The sequence below is a fragment of the Lathyrus oleraceus genome, chromosome 5 (genome assembly GCF_024323335.1).
Source record: "Lathyrus oleraceus cultivar Zhongwan6 chromosome 5, CAAS_Psat_ZW6_1.0, whole genome shotgun sequence".
NCBI classification, from domain to species: domain Eukaryota; kingdom Viridiplantae; phylum Streptophyta; class Magnoliopsida; order Fabales; family Fabaceae; genus Lathyrus; species Lathyrus oleraceus.
This window is the reverse complement of record NC_066583.1, coordinates 650,560,229-650,582,710: the sequence shown is the minus strand read 5'-3', so window position 1 is coordinate 650,582,710 and position 22,482 is coordinate 650,560,229. Positions and strand designations below refer to the sequence as shown.

General features: G+C 32.5%; 1 protein-coding gene across 5 annotated transcripts; it reads left to right on the top strand.

Annotated features, from left to right (window-relative positions):
- Nucleotides 1–1,189: 1,189 nt before the first annotated feature.
- On the top strand, nt 1,190–20,237 carry LOC127087647 (ABC transporter C family member 13). 5 transcript variants are annotated; one of them, XM_051028566.1, is made up of 36 exons: nt 1,190–1,331; nt 1,972–2,012; nt 2,096–2,205; nt 2,503–2,663; nt 2,760–2,891; nt 3,011–3,111; nt 3,397–3,460; nt 4,430–4,681; nt 5,241–5,310; nt 5,611–5,671; nt 6,472–6,559; nt 6,675–6,793; nt 7,102–7,199; nt 7,724–7,790; nt 8,419–8,536; nt 8,685–8,801; nt 8,915–8,995; nt 9,093–9,341; nt 9,660–9,761; nt 9,843–9,910; nt 10,059–10,190; nt 10,267–10,414; nt 10,933–11,213; nt 11,333–11,492; nt 11,839–12,014; nt 12,098–12,209; nt 12,309–12,362; nt 12,440–12,562; nt 17,609–17,707; nt 18,093–18,185; nt 18,278–18,388; nt 18,475–18,636; nt 18,728–18,915; nt 19,059–19,248; nt 19,448–19,615; nt 19,915–20,237. In XM_051028566.1, the coding sequence occupies exons 1-36, from the start codon at nt 1,290–1,292 to the stop codon at nt 19,993–19,995; spliced, it is 4,419 nt and encodes a 1,472-aa protein (XP_050884523.1). In that variant the 5' UTR covers nt 1,190–1,289; the 3' UTR covers nt 19,996–20,237. The 5 variants fall into 5 exon arrangements, with proteins under 5 accessions (XP_050884523.1, XP_050884525.1, XP_050884522.1 ...); XM_051028568.1 differs by having other exon boundaries at nt 1,191–1,331; nt 2,096–2,204; nt 2,508–2,663; XM_051028565.1 differs by having other exon boundaries at nt 1,191–1,331; nt 2,096–2,204; nt 2,508–2,663; nt 5,241–5,322.
- Nucleotides 20,238–22,482: the final 2,245 nt, after the last annotated feature.

Sequence of the window (22,482 nt, the reverse complement as noted above, 5' to 3'; positions counted from 1 at the left end):
TCATAAGGTGATGCATAATGCGTCCGAAGATGTATCTCAGAATCTAAGGGACAATTTCAATTTTTTATAAGATATTTTTCCATCCCATATGTAGAATGTAATTGTAACAAATTATTTTTTAAATAAATATTAGGGGCTCTGGCCCTGTATTACAACCTCCCTCCATCCGCGTGTATGTATTAAGAAAAGGAGTGTCAATAGTCACTGACTTGGTTCATACAATTAACCTCTATCATTCTGTTCAATTGTATAGACTACAGTTTTGCTCTACAAAGTTTTCAAAAAAGATATGTTAGAATATCTATTAGAGGAAATCTCAATAGTCTAAAGTTGCTTCATATTTTTAAGTTGTTCTAGTAGTGCTTAGATTGCTCATATAAATCCATCTTCATCATACTTTTTCTTTTCTTTTACAAGTATAGTGGAATTATGATATGGATACCATTTGTTACTCCATCTCAAAGGCACACGAAAGTAAGCTCAGATTTTAATAGAGCAAAGATTCGATGAACTTTAATCACTTATCTTTTCTTTTAATGTGTTTCCTTTATTTCTCATTGCCATGCACATGATGCTGAAACTGGTTCCAGATTAATTAATTGAGAAGAAACTTTGTTATTGTGCATGTCTTTCTCCATAAAGTTTCCACTTATTAAAGGGCTATGGGAAACAAATTTTTTGGTTGTAGATTATTCACATGAATAACTTTTTTATAATTGAAGAAAATTATGTTTTGTAAAAGTTAATGGTTGAACTTGAACCCATGTCAAAATATGAAAGCGTCTGTTTTACCAATTTAATTAAAATAATATTAGTAGTTTCTAATTTAATTAAAAAAAATGATAATATCATATATGTTACATAACGTTTAGTATATTGATGACTTTTGTTTCCTAAGACACAATCTCTTAAATTACTAACAGAATTTAACAAAAACTCTACCGTCTCTCATCATCATGTAAATGTTGATAAACTCCACACAAATTCACATACGTTACTTCTTTTCTAATTTAATGATATATCACCGGTGTAATTTAACTTTTGGTATTTTCTTTTAATCAATTTATTAATTAACCCTTAAGACAATTTAATTTAAGCAACTGAATTAATTTTTATATTCAACTAGATTTTTTTAATATTCTTAATATGTATATATTTGCATGAAAAGGACACGGGATCATAGTATATAAAGAAAGCAAACCCCACTAAAGTTAAATTCAGTTTTCAAAGTGCCATTTCTTCTTTTTGCGCTTTGGTTTCACTCTTTCTGTTATTTCTCTTCCATTTCCATGGATGATTTCTTCTCTCTCATTTGCCCTAATTCTCCATCAGTGCGCATTTCTTCTCCTTCCTCTTCCCTTTTCCTTTTCCAACTCTTCGTTTTTTGTTTACCTGTTCTTAATTTTAACCAGAAAAAAATGAACCGAACCAGCGGTTTCCACACTATGCCGCAACTTCGTAATCTTCAACTTCATTTTTTTATTTGAATTCTAACGTTAAAGATAACGTGAATTCATTTTTGTGTTACTCATTTGCTATTTGATGAATCATATCTAACTACATTTTCTGTGAGAATTTGAATTAGACTAATCGTGTTCTGTTTGTCACTAAAACCTAGGCCTGCAACTGCAAGAATGTTGTTAGAGTTTTGTGATTATATAATTTAAGAGTCACATGGCTCTAATTATGTTTCTGCATTATTATTGACTTGAGAATTTACTTTACTTTATCAATGTAATACAACACTCCAGATCGTGTGTCTGGTGTACGGGCACATGTATTGTAGTTACGTTCAAATTCTTCCTTTTTTAAATTTATTATCGAGGTTCTGTGTCTGGAGTGAGTCCGCGTTAGTGTCATTGCAACTAAAATTGTCAAAAGTTGCATTGAGTGTTACGGTATTTATGATTATGAAGGTTCTTTGCATTCTCACCGTGAATTTCACTTTTTTTTTCTTGTCTTGGTTTGCAGGTATGGGATGGAAAGGGATTCTCGGAGTGTTTTGATGATATATATCCTTATTGTTGTTGAAATTCTAGTTTTAAGTTTCTGCATGACGATTTTTTATGAATTGATTTTCCTTAATTAAACCTACTGTGTTAGGTTTTGCAGTGAATGTAGTGACTGTTGTTATGATTGTTGTGCTTGGATTTAGTCAAAAGATTGGTGGTCGTGGTCGTGGAGCTCAGAGATCAGACTCTCAGGTAGTGGCTAATGTTGTGATATTAAATGATTTTGAGAAGGTGCTAGAAAATGACTACAAGAAACATGTCGAAAATTCATAATTTGCCCTGTTTTCTATTTACAACACTGCTATTTGCAAGCTTTCAACCATATTTATACAGTAATAGATCTTGTAAACTGTCCATTTAATCGTCAAGCATTGTTGAAATTGTCTGGATCAAGCAGGAACAAGTTATAACTATCCCCGTAAAACAATCTTTGTATTCTGGTATATACTTGAAATAATTATATTCATATTTGATGCTTTTGATATCAATCAACAGACGACTCGTCCAGCAAAAAATGTCTTGGATTTTGTACCAGCCATTGGAGCATGTTTCTCAGTTTTGGAAATAATTTTCCTGCTGAAGAAAGAACATGACGGTAGCTATGTGGAATATTATAAATGGTTATGTAACTGTTCTGAATTGTTGTTGTGGGTATGTTTCCTAATTTTTAGTTGCCAGCTACAATGTTGAAGAGTTTAATGCATTTTTTTTCTTGTGATCTACATTACGACTTATGCCAATATGTAGGCAAATATCATTCTCTTCACAAAGTATACAAGGAGTCATTACATAGTCTTCAACCGTGTCTTATGTTTCTGGTGGATTCTGAAATCAATATTGGGGATTTTCCATTTGATAACAAAGTTTCCATCATTGGAGGTGCTAATATTTTTGGGCATGCCGTGCTTTACCTCTATTACGAGTAATATTTATTTATTTTCAAATAAATCTTATACCATATGTTAGATGTGAAAGATTTGTCATAACTTTCATTTCAGGTTTCGGTATGCATAATGGAAAGCTTAGTTATTCTCTTGAATATATCATTTTGCATAGCTATCAATGTGATCAGGATAAAGAGATTATCTTCCAAAAGCAGGTATATACTGGTCTGTCACTCTTACATTGTTGCTTTCTTTTTAAGACTAGTGATAAGCATTAATAAAATAAAATTAAAGGTGGTCAATTAGACCGTTGATAGCTCGATTGTCTTACCAGGTCACTTCCCTTATAGGTCCTAATATATTCAAAATGATTTGTTCTAATAGAGGCACCAAGAAAAGGGCCTTCGTTCGATTGCCTGTGACGTTTAGTATCTGCAAATTATGTTTTGCTTTTGAAGTACATTGAAAGCTCTTGAATGACTCTTCTTTCATAATTTTAGTTTATTGGAAGATCGACTTCTTTCCAACCGAGGGGACCTTGAGGAAGGTGAAAATCATGACCTTGTAAGTACCTTCTCAAACTGTGCAACTCACTTCAGATAATTAGTCTATAATATATAATCCCTTTTGATGTCTTGGAAAAAAGTATCTGATATATATGGAAGGCTATAATTGTAAGATCTGAATACAAATTAATTCTTGCATACGGTTTTATTTACACATTGAGAGTGGAAATGTGCGGGATCAGGTGCAAAATTCTTGTTGAATTTGACGATGTCAGTATTGCCCATTGAATTCTTTCCTTTGACAATTGTGTCAGTAGTTTGCTTATGCTTGCATAAATTTGTAACAAACATTTTTATTTCAAAGTATAAAATTTTTAACTTGGAACCAATGTATGGGTTGACAGTCAAAAATTGTAATGCAAGAGTGGCAGGATATAATCTCACTAACTAAAGATACCTGATAAAAAAAGCTTCTGAAAACATTTTCAAACTTCATGGCTATTTACCAAATTGAAAGTTGACAAATTTATTTTCCAAAGATCTGAGTATAAGAGGGCTGCAGCCATATCCACTATGTGGCTGAAGTTGTCTTAGTTGTGTCCGATCATATTCTTATTTAATGATTCTGCTCTTTTCTTTTATTTGTTGTATCCTTTATTTTAAATTAAGTTTTTCACTTGGTATGATATGTAAATACAAATAAAAACTTGACTATCATTCATCTTGAATGTGGAGTTCATTGATGTGGTTTCTTGTGTTTGGCATAACCTCCCAAAATACTTCAAAAGCGATAACGTTGCTTGTATTTCCTGTTGTTGACAATCTTCATAAGACTATCTGTGTAAAATTATGATGGTTTTAAATATTTGAATTTTATTAATAGAAAATTACTTGTCTGGCCTATTTTTGAAGCAAAAAAAACCCCTTTTAATTCAGTCTAATCATTACCTCTGTTTTATATTATTTTTTCAATTTTTATAGATTGATATGCTTTCACAATTGACTCTTTTAAACTTTCTTTCTGAAGGGAAATAATGGTTACTTTTGGGATTTGATGACTTTCAAATTCATAAGTCCTGTAATGAATCAAGGTGTGCTAAAGCAACTAGACTCTGACGATCTTCTGCCGCTACTACCTGATATGAGTCCTTCTTTCTGTCATAATATAATTTTAACCAGCTGGCGAGAACAATTGAGTAATAACGGTTCAAACCCTACCTTGCTTAGAGCACTCTGTAATGCATATGGATGGCAATATCTCTGCCTTGGTTTATTGAAGGTATTTTTCTACACCAAATCAAAGTTTCCACCCTTGGGCTAGATAAATCTAAGTTGATAAAATATTGAAGCTTGCACCTTTTATATTTATACACATATTTACTTTATATGTTTAAGCTGCCTGCTATAAACTGGTGTAACGACGTTGCCTTCAAGCATATTTCAGATACATCTTAACAATTAATTAGAAGTCAGCAATTCTTATCAATATATATAAGCAGTAAAAAATTGAATAGTTTATGCATTTCATTTGTCTTATATAGAAGCTGAACGGATTATCATGGTAATTTACAAGTAGGATTATCACTTCAATTTATTAAAGGTGTTGTAACTTTAGCAGTTGAATTATTTACTTTTTAGTTCACTTGTTGATAAAACATGATTTTTCCAAATGATATCTAGTCCTTATCATGTCCTAGACTTACATTGTGTGAAGTCAATTAATGTCAATATTAAAATATCCCTTCCTAGCCCAAGAAGAAACCAAAATTGTAATCTAACTATTTTTATTTTATTTCATTTTATGCTCTTGAACGACAAAGTATTTGAAATTCTTCCAGGTGATAAATGATGGTATTGGTTTTGCGGGACCATTGCTTCTCAATAAGCTGATCAAGTTTCTTCAACAAGGTTCTGCAACAAGTAATAGTTTATGTTTCACCACCGTGACCATTAAACTTTTTGCTTGCATCTCTAGGTTTATTTGTTCTCTTGCTTGAAATGCTTCTCTAATATATCACACTATTTGTGCATATTACTTTTATTTCTTAATACTTGATACATAACTTCGTCTCCCAATCAAAACATGGTAACAGTGATAGTAGTCTCACCCCCCTTTAATTTTGGAGAAAAAAAATTCTTCTAGCTTCTTATGAACCAATTTGTAGAAAAACATGAAATATTGGTTCCATTTTTTGTTACATTTTTCAGGTTCAGCAAGTTGGGATGGGTATTTACTTGCACTATCTTTGGGTCTCACATCAATAATTAAGTAAGCTTGGTTATTTATATTTATATAACTCAGTATGCTTTTCTTTTTTTCCCCCTCTTGTGCTTTATGTTTCTAGGCTTACTTCTTGTCTACTTATTGTTACTACTGTAAATTGTTTATCCTGTACTATATCGAAGTAAAGATTTATGGACAAACATCTTTATGGGTGATTGATTTGTTCATAAGTCATTCTGATGCTAATTTCATCGACAGTTACATAAAAATCTATGAAATGATATCCTACGGATTAACTATATGCCTATCATTCACTCATTATTCATTTCGTAGAATGTCTACATAATTGTGGAAATAACATAAAAATAAGAAAGGCTGAGAGTTGAAAACCTATGAAAGATTCATTATTTTAATTTAATATAAACTGAAATTATGTTAGTTTGTTCGATATATAAAACCATTCATAGGAAGGACTCCTCATAAATAACTTAATCTTCTAGTAGAATTTCTTAGGGAAGAACACAACTAGTGGGAGGATTAAGAACCCTCCAGAATGCACAAATTGAAAGAAACATAGTGCCAATGTTACTAAAACTTTCACAAACCTGTCCAATCTCTGTAAATTGGATATCTAAACCCCCTTATAAAGAAACGATGTGTAGAATAACAGCAAGAAAGGATTCTCTTAATGATTTCATATTGGTCAATATTTCCATATTGCATTCCCTCTGACTTCGACGAGCAACCATTGTTGGATCTGTATGGTTTTATAAAAGCTCTTTAATTCTTTTTTTTTTGCTTCAGTTACCACTAGCAATTAGTAAATCAATTTCCTTTTGTTCTAGATCTTTTTTAGATACACAATATACTTTTCGTCTTTCCAAACTGAAGTTAAAGCTGCGATCTAGTATCATGACTCTAATCTATGAGAAGGTATGCTAAAAGTTATTGCTTGTAAATGGTGAAATTTTATATTTTCATAGTAATGAAATGCTCATGTTGTCCCCCTTCATTCTAAAATGTGTATATTATTTGATGTTGTTTCAAGTGTCTATTTGTGAACCTAGCAGAGCGTTCAAAATTCACAAGTGGAGAAATTCAGACATTTATGTCGGTCGATGCTGACCGAACCGTTAACTTGTGTAATAGTTTTCATGATATATGGAGGTATTTCTTTAATTTGACTGTATTTCACCAAATTATCTTTTCATAATCTACATATACTAAATGCATGTAGTCTCACAAGCTTATAGTCTTGTAAAAGGCCTTTCCCAGTTTTACCTTTTGGTATATGATTTCTATTAAGGGGTTAAATTTATGATATCTTCATCAACCTACTCTCATGTATAATGGAATCTGCTGAGTTATAGCTGAATGGTATAATTTAGTTTTACAACTGATGTCAAATCACAAATGTTAATGTTTATTTAATATTTACTCTACATATATCTCAAACAATGTGTCTATTGTTTCAGCCTGCCTCTACAAATTGGAGTGGCGCTTTATCTTCTGTATACTCAAGTCAAATTTGCATTTGTGTCCGGGTTAGCAATAACCATTTTATTGATACCAGGTACAACTATCACTATAACAAAACTTTAGTTCTTCTTTAATTTGTTTTCACCTACTTATGTCCATCAATAACTGGAATGAATTTGTAGAGAAGTTTATACTTTATTAATAACTGTTTTGTTTCCCATACCTAACGAGAATTCTTATATAACTTATCAATTATTATCATCATCATCGCCGTCGTCTTCGTCATCTTCGTCATCATCATCATCGCCGTCGTCTTCGTCATCTTCGTCGTCATCATCATCATCGCCGTCGTCTTCGTCGTCATCATCATCATCGCCGTCGTCTTCGTCATCTTCGTCGTCATCATCATCAATAACATGCGTTTTACTGCCCACTAATAACAGGGAGTAGGAGCATACCAAAAAAACCATGGATTGAAATTTAAATTTTTTAATAAGTTAGAGATCCAAAGTTCAAAATTAAATGCAGATTAAAATGAATTAAAATAAAAATGTCATATTTAATGCGAAAAAAAATATATTTAACTCTTTGTTAACTAATGAATTTTAATTGATGCAGTGAATAAATGGATATCAACATTGATTGCAAGAGCCACTGAGCAAATGATGAAAGAGAAGGATGAAAGGTATCTATACATTATTTTCCTTTTCTATAAGTAATTAAATGTTTAATTTGTAGATAATACCTAGCATTAGCATCTTATTTAGTAGTAATTTAACAAATATAGGTCATGCTTTGACTTTCGAATTTCCATCGACTCATAATTGGCCAACTTCATAAAATGTAGCAAGTTCTATATGGTTTAATTTTTCATTTCTTTTCAATTTATATTATACATTTCTTATAATTTCCAAAAGAAATTGAATACTTGCAGAAGGCAGATGAAGCAGCACATTGCATGCCACATAAAATTTGGTTAATCTTAAAAAGAAATCTAAATTACAGTCAGCTGAATTTCTGACACTGATAAGCACATGCAATTTTTCTTTATACTTTTACATGCTTTGGTCTGGAGGAATTTTCTTGCTATCTGGGATGGTTGTGGTTTCTAAATGTGTTGGAAGAGAATTGATTCATATTGCTAAAGAATGCGATGCAATTGATTCTCTCGTTATCTGTCCTTAGGATTAGGCTTATTATTATTTTTTTTCTCTTTCTAATTTTTGTATTTTGCTTCATTCTGTTGGACTATAATGGATAAATATCAACCAAAGCTGCTAGTACATATAATACTATCATTATGATTCTTCCAGGATTCGTAGGACCGGGGAGCTTTTGACTTATATTCGCACGTTAAAGATGTATGGATGGGAACTTCTTTTTTCTAGTTGGTTGATGGAGACAAGATCTTTGGAAGTGAAACACTTAGCTGTAAGACTTTTATGTAAAAAATATTGGAAGCTGCTAAGCTAGTGTTTAAGAATGTCATAATCAGATAAAATAGCTTTGGAAGCTTCTAAGCTATTGTAAAAAAGTCCTTATTTTATTTTGACCATCATGTTTCATCTATGTTTTATAGACTCGAAAGTACTTGGATGCATGGTGTGTATTCTTTTGGGCTACAACACCATCACTCTTTTCTCTTTGCACATTTGGACTCTTTGCATTGATGGGACATCAACTTGATGCTGCAACGGTATTTTCAAACTCGTTTTACCTAATATTGGCGCTCAAGTTTTTTTTTCATTTAATCATTTTTCCTGTCAGTTGTTTCGAAATTTGATGCGGTCAAGGAAATCTTAATTGCAGGTTTTCACTTGTCTTGCTTTGTTTAACACACTGATTTCACCACTTAATTCATTCCCTTGGGTTATTAATGGATTGATTGATGTGAGTCTCCTATATTCCATCAATTTTTATCAACAAAAGTAATTTGGTACACATTAACTAGTGATTAGAATGAAAAGAATCTCTAACTCCTCTGTAGGCCATCATTTCCTCCAGACGGCTGAGTAGGTTTCTCTGTTGCTCTGAACATAGACGCAAAGTGGGAGAGAACATTTCATGTTCATCATCATTCCTGAGTGTACAGCCTGATTCTTTACAAGATTTGGCTGTCTCTATCCAAGATGCATGCTGTTCTTGGTCCAGCAGTGATGAAAAAGCATTGAATATGGTGTTGAATCATGTGACTCTTAGCCTGTCAAAGGGATCCTTTGTTGCAGTTATTGGAGAGGTCAGGTCCCTGTTTGAATCTTGTCAATGTCTTTATCCAATAAAATGAAAACAGTATCATATGCGGTGAAGGAACTACAATGGATACCCACCTATAACATTTCCACATCATAATAATGGATATTTAAAATCCATAGTTCTAAATATGAGTAAAAGGTCATGATTTCTAAACTTAGCCATCTGTGACTATCAGAATCATCTACATTTTAAATATTTCACTATTCAATTTAATAAATAAAATGGAGAGAAATGCACTTCACCTATTATCTGAAGCACACCCAGAGTTACATTATTTACTTCACCAACTGCATATGTTCAGGTTGGTTCCGGCAAATCATCCATGTTATATTCAATTCTTGGAGAAATGCGGCTTGATCACGGATCTATCTATTCCAATGGATCTATAGCTTATGTACCACAGGTTTGCATGTGATAAATGATAATACCATAAACATAGCCTCAGAATGAAATATCTTATTTCTTTATTTCCTCAAAACTGCAGGTCCCTTGGATTTTATCTGGAACAGTACGTGACAATATATTATTTGGGAAAAGCTATCATCCTGAAAGGTATAATGCCTTCAACAATCACATAGTTTTTATCTGATTGAAGCTTCGACCCATTATCTCTGTTTGCTGTTAACATGATCTTTGTAAACATGTTTTGAACCAAAGAACCGGTGTCCTTCCCTAGTTATTATCTTACTTCTGTAATCAGGTATACAGATACAGTAAAAGCGTGTGCGTTAGATGTTGATATCTCATTGATGGCCGGTGGTGACATGGCATATATTGGAGAGAAAGGAGTCAACTTATCAGGTGGACAGAGAGCTCGTCTTGCTTTGGCAAGGTGCTGGTTTCTTAATGGTTTTTTATGCCTAGATTATAATGAAGAGAAATATCTAAAAATATTGTCCAATTGGCAGAGTACTGTATCATGACTCGGATGTTATCATGCTCGATGATGTCCTGAGTGCAGTTGATGTACAAGTTGCTCAGTGGATCTTGCACAATGCCATTCTTGGTCCTCTTATGAAGGGAAAAACTAGATTGCTCTGTACCCACAACATTCAGGTTGTTGCGTACTCTCTTTATAACTATTCTATGTATCTATTATACATACTCTATGTGTGTGAGAAGAGATGAAATTGCACCGAAATAATACTTAGGACTGCTACAGTATTCCGTAACATTTTACCAAATATTTGTTGCTCAAATTTCATCATAGGATGATCAATCATATATGTAAGATTTTTACATTAATCCAAAATTATTTAATTGTCATTGAGATTTATTAAGATTAATATTATGTGCATTCCTGAAACATTAAAACAAGAACTATTTGATTATATACTTATTATTGTTTAAAGTCTTATGATATTTGACACAAGTAGTCAATGTAATACAGTTATCTTTAAATGTTTGGATCAACAAGAATCACGTTGTATCTAAAACTATGAAAGGCATAAGAATCAAAGTGTTACATCAATATAATTTGATTCCTACTATGTATTTATATGTGTGCATGTGTGTATTATGGATGTCTTTTTATATGAAGGTTAGCATAATGATGTGTTTAAATTCATCTGTAGGCAATATCTTCTGCAGATATGATTGTAGTATTGGACAAAGGACACGTAAAGTGGATGGGAAGTTCAGCTGACTTTCCAACTTCTTCATATACAGCATTCTCCCCATTGAATGAAATGGATTCAACTTCACATAATCATCAGCAATCTTGCAGCACAAATTCTTCTATAACCAAGGAGCAGTCTCTTCCTGATAGAATTGTCACGCAAGCTCTAGAGGATTCAGAGGATGTAATTGAAGTTGAGTTAAGGAAAGAGGGAAAAGTTGAACTTGGAGTGTATAAGTGAGTACGAACACATTGATTGCTGATATCATTCATGTACGAGGAGCTTATGCTGTCAATTTTGTAAGTCAGCTTATGCGTTTTTCAATTGTTTGTTAACAACTTAGTGCCTTATACAGGAGTTATGCTGCTTTTACTGGCTGGTTCATTGCCGTGATTATATGTCTATCAGCTATTCTGATGCAAGCTTCGCGTAATGGAAATGATTTATGGCTTTCATATTGGGTTGATACCACAACGGAAGACAGTCAAGCGAGTTACTCTATGTCTTTCTATCTGGTAATAGGCTGATCTGTAGTGATGGTTTTTATAGTACTTTTCTTGCTGGACATACTGTTGATAGACTAAATACTTTTTGGCACAGTGTGCCTAGTTCAAGAAGCACAACAAAATACTTTTAATCCAAAACTCTTTTTTTAAAGTAGAATACTTTTAATCCAATTTTAAGTTCCTTCTTTTTGTAATTTGGAATCCCCTACTATCTTTCTGTAAATATATGATAATGGAAATATTAAGCTTAACTGAATGTTTTTTTCTTCTGTTCATAACATCTAGTTAACGTGAGGCGTGAGCTACTAATAATAAATGTAACTTTCTAATTTTGAGATGGTAATTATTGCCCCAGGCTATTCTATGTCTCTTTTGCATCATGAATTCCTTTTTCACATTGGTGAGAGCATTCTCTTTTGCATTTGGTGGCTTACAAGCGGCAACTAAGGTACACAATAGACTGCTCAACAAGCTTATCAATGCACCTGTGCAATTCTTTGATCAGACCCCAGGCGGAAGAATACTGAATAGGTTAGAATACGATGTCTTCATACCATAGCTGATTATACTAATATGCAATTTGTAGATTTCATGATTTATGATGTTCTGCGCAGGTTATCATCAGATCTTTATACAATTGATGATTCTCTTCCATTTATTATGAACATTCTCCTGGCTAATTTCGTAGGCCTGCTGGGTATTGCAATTATTTTGTCTTACGTACAGGTAGGTATTCATAACTATTCTTAGCTTTTCTTATGTACTATGAGATTTTGGAATTTGTATTAACTGTCTGCATCATGAATATATTTTTGTTTTCTGTAGGTCTTCTTCTTAGTTTTGTTATTGCCATTTTGGTATATCTACAGTAGACTTCAGGTACTCATTTTGCTTATTTTTCGTTTTCTTGGATTTAACCACTCATCTGGTTCAACTGATAAAAGCAATGGCTTCAGTTCTTCTACAGGTCAACATCAAGAGAATTAAGAAGGCTGGATAGTGTTTCTCGCTCTCCAATATATACATCTTTCACTGAAACACTTGATGGATCATCAACTATTAGAGCCTTTAAATCTGAGGTAGAAATTTGTCTGTTTCAGACACCCACTTTAACTCTGAAATTTCTTATAAAAGTTTCTTTATCCATAACCAAAGATTTAGACCTGGCTGGAGGCTTAATGTTTTACTATTTGAATAAAAAAAAGTCTCTTCTCAAAAGTAAAAAGGGGAAGCATAAAAAGGAAGACACTGTTAGAAAATTCGGTAAAATTAAATGGATCCAGGACTGAATCGTGATTGAGAATCACTTTCCTTAAAAGTATTTCAAGCACTCTTTTATTATGTCTTAGAGTTGGAAAATGCAAGAACACTCAGGATAATGTCAGCCTTATTTCGAGTCTGCACAAGACAAGTGAAGAACCCGAAATGCAAGGAAGGTTTTCTGGAATTTGGAAGAGAAATTCGTTTTTAGTTCTTGTGTTATTTTTCTGAATAGAATCATATATTTATAGGAGATATGGATGTTGTTTCAAAAGTTTGCAACCTTTGATGAAACAACACCATTTCACCATAAAACACAATGTTTCATATATGACACTATTTCATGAAAAGATATGAAAATTGAATTCAAAATTCAAACAAAACAATAACTAAAAAATTGAATTCAAATCATTAAATGCTATTTAACTCTTTTGTCATTTTGGAACTAATATTGCAAAACAATTTCCAACAATCCCCCACTAGTTCTAATAATGACAAAAATCATTCCAGATAGTGAAATATAAAAAGTGTTAATACAGTTAGGTATCTTTCGATTTTAAACTTAACCTTAGTGAGGATAACGCAGAGTTTAATCGGAATGTTTGGTAGCAAAGCTTTTAAACCATTAATCCATGGGATCAGACCGGCGTTACCTTACACACACTCTTTAAAGGTTCTTCCTTTACATATCTCGCTTAGCACTTATTTATGGCCATATGCTATCCTTTTCATGAATTTTTCATGAGAGAAACTCCAACTCTCACTTTGAGACGGCACCATCTCAAAATTCACATAGGTGAGGTTCATATAGCATCCTTTCCAATAGATACTCTTCTTCGTTAATGAACTTCATTAAGAGGTTTTGGAAACCTCAACCCTCAATTCAACACAGTCAACCTTATTTCCCAAATTCTTGACTTACATCCAATTCAACGACTTGTTGTTACCCATTGAATCTTGAAGTTAATGTTTTGTTAACATAAGATTGGGTTGCTGCCGTTGTCGGAACTTTTATTTAAGGAGTTTCAACCCCATTCCTCTCGAGGTTGTTCGTACTAAGTCTCTGGCCAGTGGCTTAGTAAACGGATCTGCTAAGTTATAGCATGTTCGTATGTAGGTGAGTGAAATGATTCCATCCTTAATCAATTTTCTTACGAACGAATGTCTAAGTCCTATATGTCTAGACTTTCCATTATACACTTCGCTGAATGCTCTTGCTAATGTGGCTTGGCTATCGCAATGTATCATCACTTTTAAGACATTGTCTTTAGCCAATGGAACTTCCAACAGAGGATCCCTCAACCATTCCGCTTCTTGACCGGCGGAAGCGAGAGCCACGAACTCTGATTCCATGGTCGAAAGTGTAATGCATGTTTGTTTCTTGCTCTTCCAAGAAATTGCTCCACCAGCAAGTGTAAATATCCATCCAGTTGTAGATTTATGGTCTCCAATATTAGATATCCAACTCGCATCAGTGTATCCTTCTAATATGGCAGGGAACCTTCCATAGTGAAGACCAAGGTCCTTGGTTTTCAGTAGATAGCCAAAAATCCTTGTAATTGCCTTCCAATGTTCATTACTTGGATTACTAGTAAATCGACTCATTTTACTGACTGCAAATGATATGTCGGGTCTGGTACATTGCATTAGGTACATTAGACACCCTATTGCACTTGCATATTCCAATTGAGCCACTGATCTTCCATTATTCTTTTGAAGTTTGTTGGCATGATCAAATGGAGTGGTTACTTCCTTAAAGTTTAGATGTTTAAACTTATCAAGCATTTTCTCAATATAGTGGGTTTGACTAAGTTCATAACCCCCACTATTTCACTTTACTTTAATCCCCAAAAATGTGTCAACTAGTCCAAGACCATTCATCTTGAATATGAAAGTTTGAAACCTCTTTGTTTCTAAAATTCCATTCATCTTGTTACTAATGATCAATCATATAATCAATATGAATACGAGTGAATATCACAATATTCTCACACAACTTTGTGTACAAACACTTGTAACAAGAATTAGATGAATAATATTTTTAGATAATCATGCATGATGATGTAAGAAGGTTTTTAGATGAAGTGAGAAATGAAATTATGAGCAATTTAAATTAGTATAAATTTCAACGAGTACCTTAGTTATGTTCACTGGTCTCAAATCTTCACTTGAATTCTATGTTCAACTTTCTTAGTCAACTTCATCATTGATGTGCATGAACCTTTTGAACCTTTTCTCCTTTGATAATCTTTGTCTTCATCAAAATTAAACTAGATATAAGATTTATTCCTCACAATCTCCCCCCTTTTGATGATGACAAAATATTGTCTCCTCTTAAGTTGTGTGTCTCCCCTAATTAATTGGTGAATCTTACTATGACATTGTCAAACTTTTGATGTCATTGTTTCGGTGCTTGTTTGAATTCGATACAAGGATTTCTCAAACTTGCCCACCTTTTGTTCATTTCGACATAACCTTCTAGCAACTCCATGTAAATCCCCTCATCGAGATTTCTATTTATGAATGTTATTTTGACATTCATTTTAGGAACTATACGGTTATGCAAAGAAGCTAATGCAAACGATGCACTAATTTTGTTGCCCTTGCTACACTAGTGCATATGTATCAAATGATAAATACCTTCTTTTGTTAAAAACACCATTGGTCATTAATCTAGACTTGTAGGTGTTCAGTGTACCATCACACTATGATACTTCCTTCTAAACAAGAGTAATAGGAATCTTACGAACAAAATTCTTACTATTTCCTTAAATTAGATCAAAGAAATAAATTGACTATCAATTTTGTTCGGTGCTCGATCCTTAGTCTTTCGGTCTCTCTTGATTATTCTAAGTTCGAGTTATTTTCAACAAATCCATGAAGAATCTTCCTCACAAGATTCTTCATTAGTGACGAACTTTCAGTTTGTGTTTTTCCAATCCGTGGAGAACCTTCCTCACGAGATTCTTCTTTTGTGGAAATCTCAAAATTCTTATCCTCTGTGATAAGGTTCTCAAAATTCCACATCTCATGATTCAATAGTGAAATTAGACTCTAAATTCAGAAGTCTTTATAAGTCATGATCCATTTTCGGATAATCATTATATTATATGTGTAATTATAATCATGCTATACAAAAAAAAATAGAGTTCTGCATTTTAATAAATCACATTCATATATTACGTACATGTATCACCAATTATTATTCAATATCCAAAGCTTAACATATACACTCCAGAACATTTATTATTGGATCGTGGTACATACATTACTTAACATAACTTTCTTAATTTAATATTATGTATAGTGTAATATATATAACACATATGCACATAGATAGTTAACGGATTACAATACGTGAACATTCATAACACCATACACCATATCAATTAAAATTCATATCCAAACATATGATACATAAAATTCTGTCTGATAATTAAACTAAAATATAGTCATTAATATTATAAAAGAATATCATCAAATACGCAGATGCATGGCGGGATATGTTTCAAACAGTATGGCATAAATGATTTACAACATATACCATACTATTACTAAATCTTTTTAAAGCATGGTATATTTATAAAAGGTTCATATAATCATATATTAATATCAATTAATTCAAAATATTTTCATATTATTTATGCATTATCGAAAATCATAAAATCATGAACTTTGGTATGATATTAACCGATAAATTCTTTTTCTTTTATATTTAGGATATTGATATTATGATTTTCACAATGTTCTAATTTCTATAAGAAATAATAAAAACGTACTCGTATTCATGATGTAAAATCTTCTTGTATTCAGAATGTGTCCATGACATGACTGTTTATTCTTTGATGCTTGAAATATAAGTCCCGATTGCCATTATTGAAATACTTTTAAGATTGTTAGAAAATTCGGTAAAATTAAATGGATCCAGGACTGAATCGTGATTGAGAATCACTTTCCTTAAAAGTATTTCAAGCACTCTTTTATTATGTCTTAGAGTTGGAAAATGCAAGAACACTCAGGATAATGTCAGCCTTATTTCGAGTCTGCACAAGACAAGTGAAGAACCCGAAATGCAAGGAAGTTTTTCTGGAATTTGGAAGAGAAATTCGTTTTTAGTTCTTATGTTATTTTTCTGAATAGAATCATATATTTATAGGAGATATGGATGTTGTTTCAAAAGTTTGCAACCTTTGATGAAACAACACCATTTCACCATAAAACACAATGTTTCATATATGACACTATTTCATGAAAAGATATGAAAATTGAATTCAAAATTCAAACAAAACAATAACTAAAAAATTGAATTCAAATCATTAAATGCTATTTAACTCTTTTGTCATTTTGGAACTAATATTGCAAAACAATTTCCAACAGACACTATATCCTCCCCAAAGAAATCAAATGAGAAATAATAGACTAGCAGTTCCCGCCTCCTTTCAACGTTTTTTATTGTCGAAGGAAAAGATGTTGTAGGGTGATCGACACAAACAACTAGTATAAGTTATTGTGAATGTAACTTGGACTGGTGGTTGTTATAAAAATAGCCAAACCGGAGATTTTCAATTTGACCTTTCTATGAAATGCTTGTTTTGGTTCTTGGTTAATTTGTTTACTTTTGTAGAATAAGTACTTAGAGTCGTTCATTTACGCTATGGTAAAAATTCAATCATGTAAATGGAATGTGTCAATAAGTTTTAATACAATTCTGTCTTTATTTTGATTAGGGTGAATTTTGTTTTTTTTGAATTTTTGTTTCTTTGGTCTTCTCAGGGCATCGTTTTCTTACCCTGTGCTGGGATTTCATACTAGCATCTTAATTTTGTGCAACTATTTAACTCTTGTACAATGGTCATTGTGGACAGGACTTTTTCTTTACCAAATTTAGTGACAACTTAACATTATATCAGAAGACTTCCTATACAGAGACAGTGGCAAGTCTGTGGCTTTCCTTGCGTCTTCAGGTCTGAGGCTTTCTTTTGAGTTTATTGGCCTTTCAATCAAAGAAAATATGGAAATCTGTGGGCTTCTTTTAAGTTTAGTGGCATTTCAATCGAAGAAAATATGGCAATCTATGGCTTTCTTTTGAGTTTACTGGCATTTCAATCAAAGAAAATATGGCAATTTACCTAAAAGTTTACACTTCATAAAATTTAGTAATCAATGCTCTTAAAAACCACATTCATTGTACAAGGAGACACAATATTGCTATCCATGATCCTTTGCACTCTTTGTTAAAGATCAACTGCTTCTGCTACTAGAAAACCAAAAGTGTCAAAGGCAATAGTATCAGATTTCAACTTACGAAATATGGATTATCAGTTGTAGCTAATAATGGCTTTCTTTCAGTTATTAGCTGCATTTATAATCTCATTCATAGCCCTGATGGCTGTTGTTGGATCTCAAGGCAGTCTGCCTGTCAGCTTTGGTACCCCAGGATTGGTTTGTTTCTTTTTCTTTATATCAAATATCGAATTTGATTAATTGACTAATACAAAAATTGAACATGGCACATTTTAATTGTTTTTCAACAGGTTGGATTGGCCCTCTCGTACGCAGCTCCAATTGTGTCCCTGCTAGGGAGTTTTCTAACAAGCTTCACTGAAACAGAGAAGGAGATGGTTTCAATTGAAAGAGCCCTTCAAGTATGAATAGACATATTATCTCGCTTAGTAGAATCATATTTATACATATAAATTCCGGCACTTAACAGACATTAAATGTTTTCTAGTATATGGACATTCCTCAAGAAGAACAAGCTGGATCTCTGTACTTGAATCCAGATTGGCCAAAACAAGGAGTTATTGAATTCCAAAATGTTACTTTGAAATATATGCCATCTTTACCACCTGCACTCTGCAATCTTAGTTTTAAAATTGAAGGTGGAAAACAGGTAGTGCATGATACTTGAATTTGTTCTGTTTTCTGCTAATCTCAAATTATATAGAATAGCTATGTCTAATCCCTATACATGGCGTAATCAGGTTGGAATAATTGGAAGAACAGGTGCTGGAAAGTCTAGTGTGTTAAATTCCCTTTTCCGTCTTACCCCAATATGTGCAGGCTCCATCAGAGTTGATGGCATGGATATTCAAAATATTCCTGTGAGAGAACTACGCACCCATTTGGCTATTGTTCCTCAGAGTCCATTCTTGTTTGAAGGACTATTAAGGTACTCAAGTTGATATTTCGTTTTACATATTATAATATTCGTTCCATCTTTTTGGTAAAGAGTTGCATTAGCATTTATTTTGATTGCACCAATACTTCATGTCTTCTTGATATCATGTATTTTGAACATCTTCAAAATTGTAGGGATAACCTAGATCCATTCAAAATGAATGATGACTCGAAAATTTGGGATGCACTGGAGAAGTGTCATGTGAAAGAGGAAGTAGAAGTAGCTGGAGGGTTGGATATTCTTGTAAAGGAAGGGGGAATGTCATTTTCAGTTGGCCAAAGGCAGCTTCTTTGCCTTGCACGGGCACTTCTTAGATCTTCAAAGGTATGAACAGTTGTACAATATATTTTTCTTCATGGTTTAAATTGTTGACGCTGATAGTATCTTCTTAAGCAACGACTTCATTATAGCTCATTCCGTCATATAAAGAAACACATTTCTAGATATTATGAATGAAAGTATCTCTACACAATATGATATGCCTCTTCCAAATCTGAGCAGTATATTATTGTGATGCACTTAGGTTCTTTGTTTGGATGAATGCACTGCCAGTGTGGATATTCAAACTGCTTCGCTGCTGCAAAAAACTATATCCAGTGAATGCAAAGGAATGACGGTGGTCACAATTGCTCACCGGATTTCAACTGTCATAAATATGGACAACATTTTAATTCTTGATCATGGGAACCTGGTATGTTTTATTTTCTTGTCTTAATTGTACTTTTAGTTCATCATCTAGTACAGTTAATGTATGAATTTGGTTTCTTAATTTATTTTATAAAATTAAATTCTTCAACTTTTCATACGCACATATCAGTCCAAGTTCATGGGAGAAGGAACTAAATTGAGTTACATGTCATTTGTTAAGTGCTATGTGTATTTGTTTCATACAATGTGTATTGGCCTGTCATTCAAAAGTTCCCTTGAGGCTCAAGTTACTAACCATCTTGAAGTAATCAGTTTTTTTCTTCTTTCTTCCATCTTTTCAAGGCTGAACAAGGAAATCCACAGATTCTTCTGAAGGATGTCACCTCTATATTTTCTAGTTTTGTTAAAGCTTCATCTCTGTAGAACCATGGAAGGCATCTTAGATTGAGTTTTGGATGCTGTTGATCTTTAGCTGTACGGATGTCAAATTGCATTATTAGCAAAGAGGTGTAAGACATGATTCTCTATAATGGTATCATAAGTAGTTTTGGATTTTTTCTTTGTTGATCAACTTCTTGTAAAGTGTCAAGCCCAAACTAGGAAATATTAACTAGCTTGTATATATCTGCAAAAATAGGCCATAGATCATTGCTAATGCTCTGCAAGTTATGTCCAGATCATGTTTAACTTTTCATAGAAGCTATAAATCTATATTCCATTCCACAAAAATGTGAGGAACACAATTTTTTCTCCATACCTTTCTTCAATTGACTGTAATTCAGAAAAGCTCACCATATTAATCTTAAATCCACATAATATCCTGAGACTCGTTTTCTAAATAGTGCAATCCATTAGAATTTAAACTAAAAGGAGGGAGTGTGATAATATTCAGAGTTTGTTAATTTTTCTCTTTCTTGTGAAACATGAAAAGAAAAATTACTAAACATAAACGAAAAGGCGAGTGTTTCTAATCCACTTATGTGTATTATTATGGGGAATGTTTGCTACACCCATGATTTACTTCCTCGCGCATTTTGGAAAAATTCTAAAAATATCTTTAGAATTTGTTTGGATGTAACATTTTAGTGAAAAAAAGTAATTTTTTTTTGAAGGAATTTAAAATGACTTGATCAAAATTTATTATTTAGATAAAAAATATGAAGAATTGTTAAAATGATATAAATTTATAATATTTTTATCAAATTAAATCTTAAGGAATTTCAAATGACACCAATAAATAAATAATTTGAAATTGCTCTCGTATTTTGTATAATGCAAATATTAAATTGTTTATTATTAATTTTTCAAATTTTGCAAGATGACCTTCATATATTTTATTTAAATTTTAAATTGATTTCTAAAATTTTCAAAATATTGCAAATAAGTCCTCAAAATATTTCAAATTTTGTTAATTAATCCTTTAAATTTTCAAAAATTGCAATTTGGTCAATACTTCATCCAAACAATTTGCAAGATGACCTAAATGTTTTAAAATTTATGAAAATGACTCCGAAATTTTAACAAGGAATCATTTTAATACTTCATCTAAACAATTTTTTTTTTCAAAATGATTGAATTTCAATTGAATCATGTGAGTTGCTTAGAATTTTGAATTACCTAAAAATTCTCAATTACCTAGTCTAAATACACTCTTATAATGAAGATTTCAAAATTTGGACACATTAAATACACACCAAACTCTCTTTGAAACAAGCTAAATCAAAGTTTTAAAATAAATCCGGATTTCAATCTCTGGATTAAAAAGTTACAGAGGTTTAACTTTGGATGCCCCTCAACACACCACACTCAACCCTAATTTCAGAACCACGCCAAAACAAAGTTAAAAAAATTCAGATTTCAATCTCCATATTTTCTATGGAGATTAATCTCCAGATGCGTCTGATTTAAGTAATTGCGTTAGACCTTTCCCTCTTCCTTTCCTTTCATTTTAACAAAGTTAAAACAAAGCAAATTTCTCATACTCATGTTCTAATGTTTTTCAAGCTTTCTCACAACTTTTACTCCACTTTTACTCCACTGCCTTCAAACTAAGCACATTTCTTTACTTCTACTCCATTGCATTCACTTCAAGACCATCCATCTCTCACATTTGGTAAATTTCTCATTTTCTTCCTTTTTTTTTATTGTTGATGCAAAATTTTAAGTTTGTTAAAGTTTAAGCTTATTTCAAATTAACCCTAAAAATAAGCAATCAAACAAACTAACTAATACCATAACCAGTAGATAGAGCAACCAATAAAAAGAACCATCATAACGAAGAACAACAACCAAATAGAGAAGAAGTGTTTGGAGAAGTCAAAAAGAGTAACGAATCGAGAGAGGATGAGCATCTAAAGAGAGGGACCAAACTAATAAGTCAAATCATATCAAATCAATTTGAATCAAACCAAACCAAAACAAACTAAATCAAACCATATCAATTCAAATAAATCCAATCTAATCTAAACCAAGACAAACAAAATAACTAATAGGGAGAGGAGTAACCAAACAGAAGAACCAATAGAGAGAGAAACAACAAAAAAAGAACCAATAAGAAGTGTGAAAGAGAAGGGCGATCCAAAACGCAGCGGAATTTAAAATTTCTCCTTTAGTGATCCTTACGAATGGGCATGATCAGTGATAGAATTGTTACCTCTTGTGGCGATTGTAACCTTTGATGCAGATCTACGGAGCGATCACGAACGTTGAACGATGACAACGCCTCTACTCAGTCCATACGAACGGATTCCTTCAATCTCAGTGCTAGCTGCTACGAATGAAGGCTTTGAGTGTGAGTGAGAGAGAGAGAGAAACGAAATTGCAACTGCATAAATGCTTCTACACAAGGGTTCTATTTATATAACCACTTATGTGGGCTGCAAGCTACTACCACTTCAACATCTTCAAATG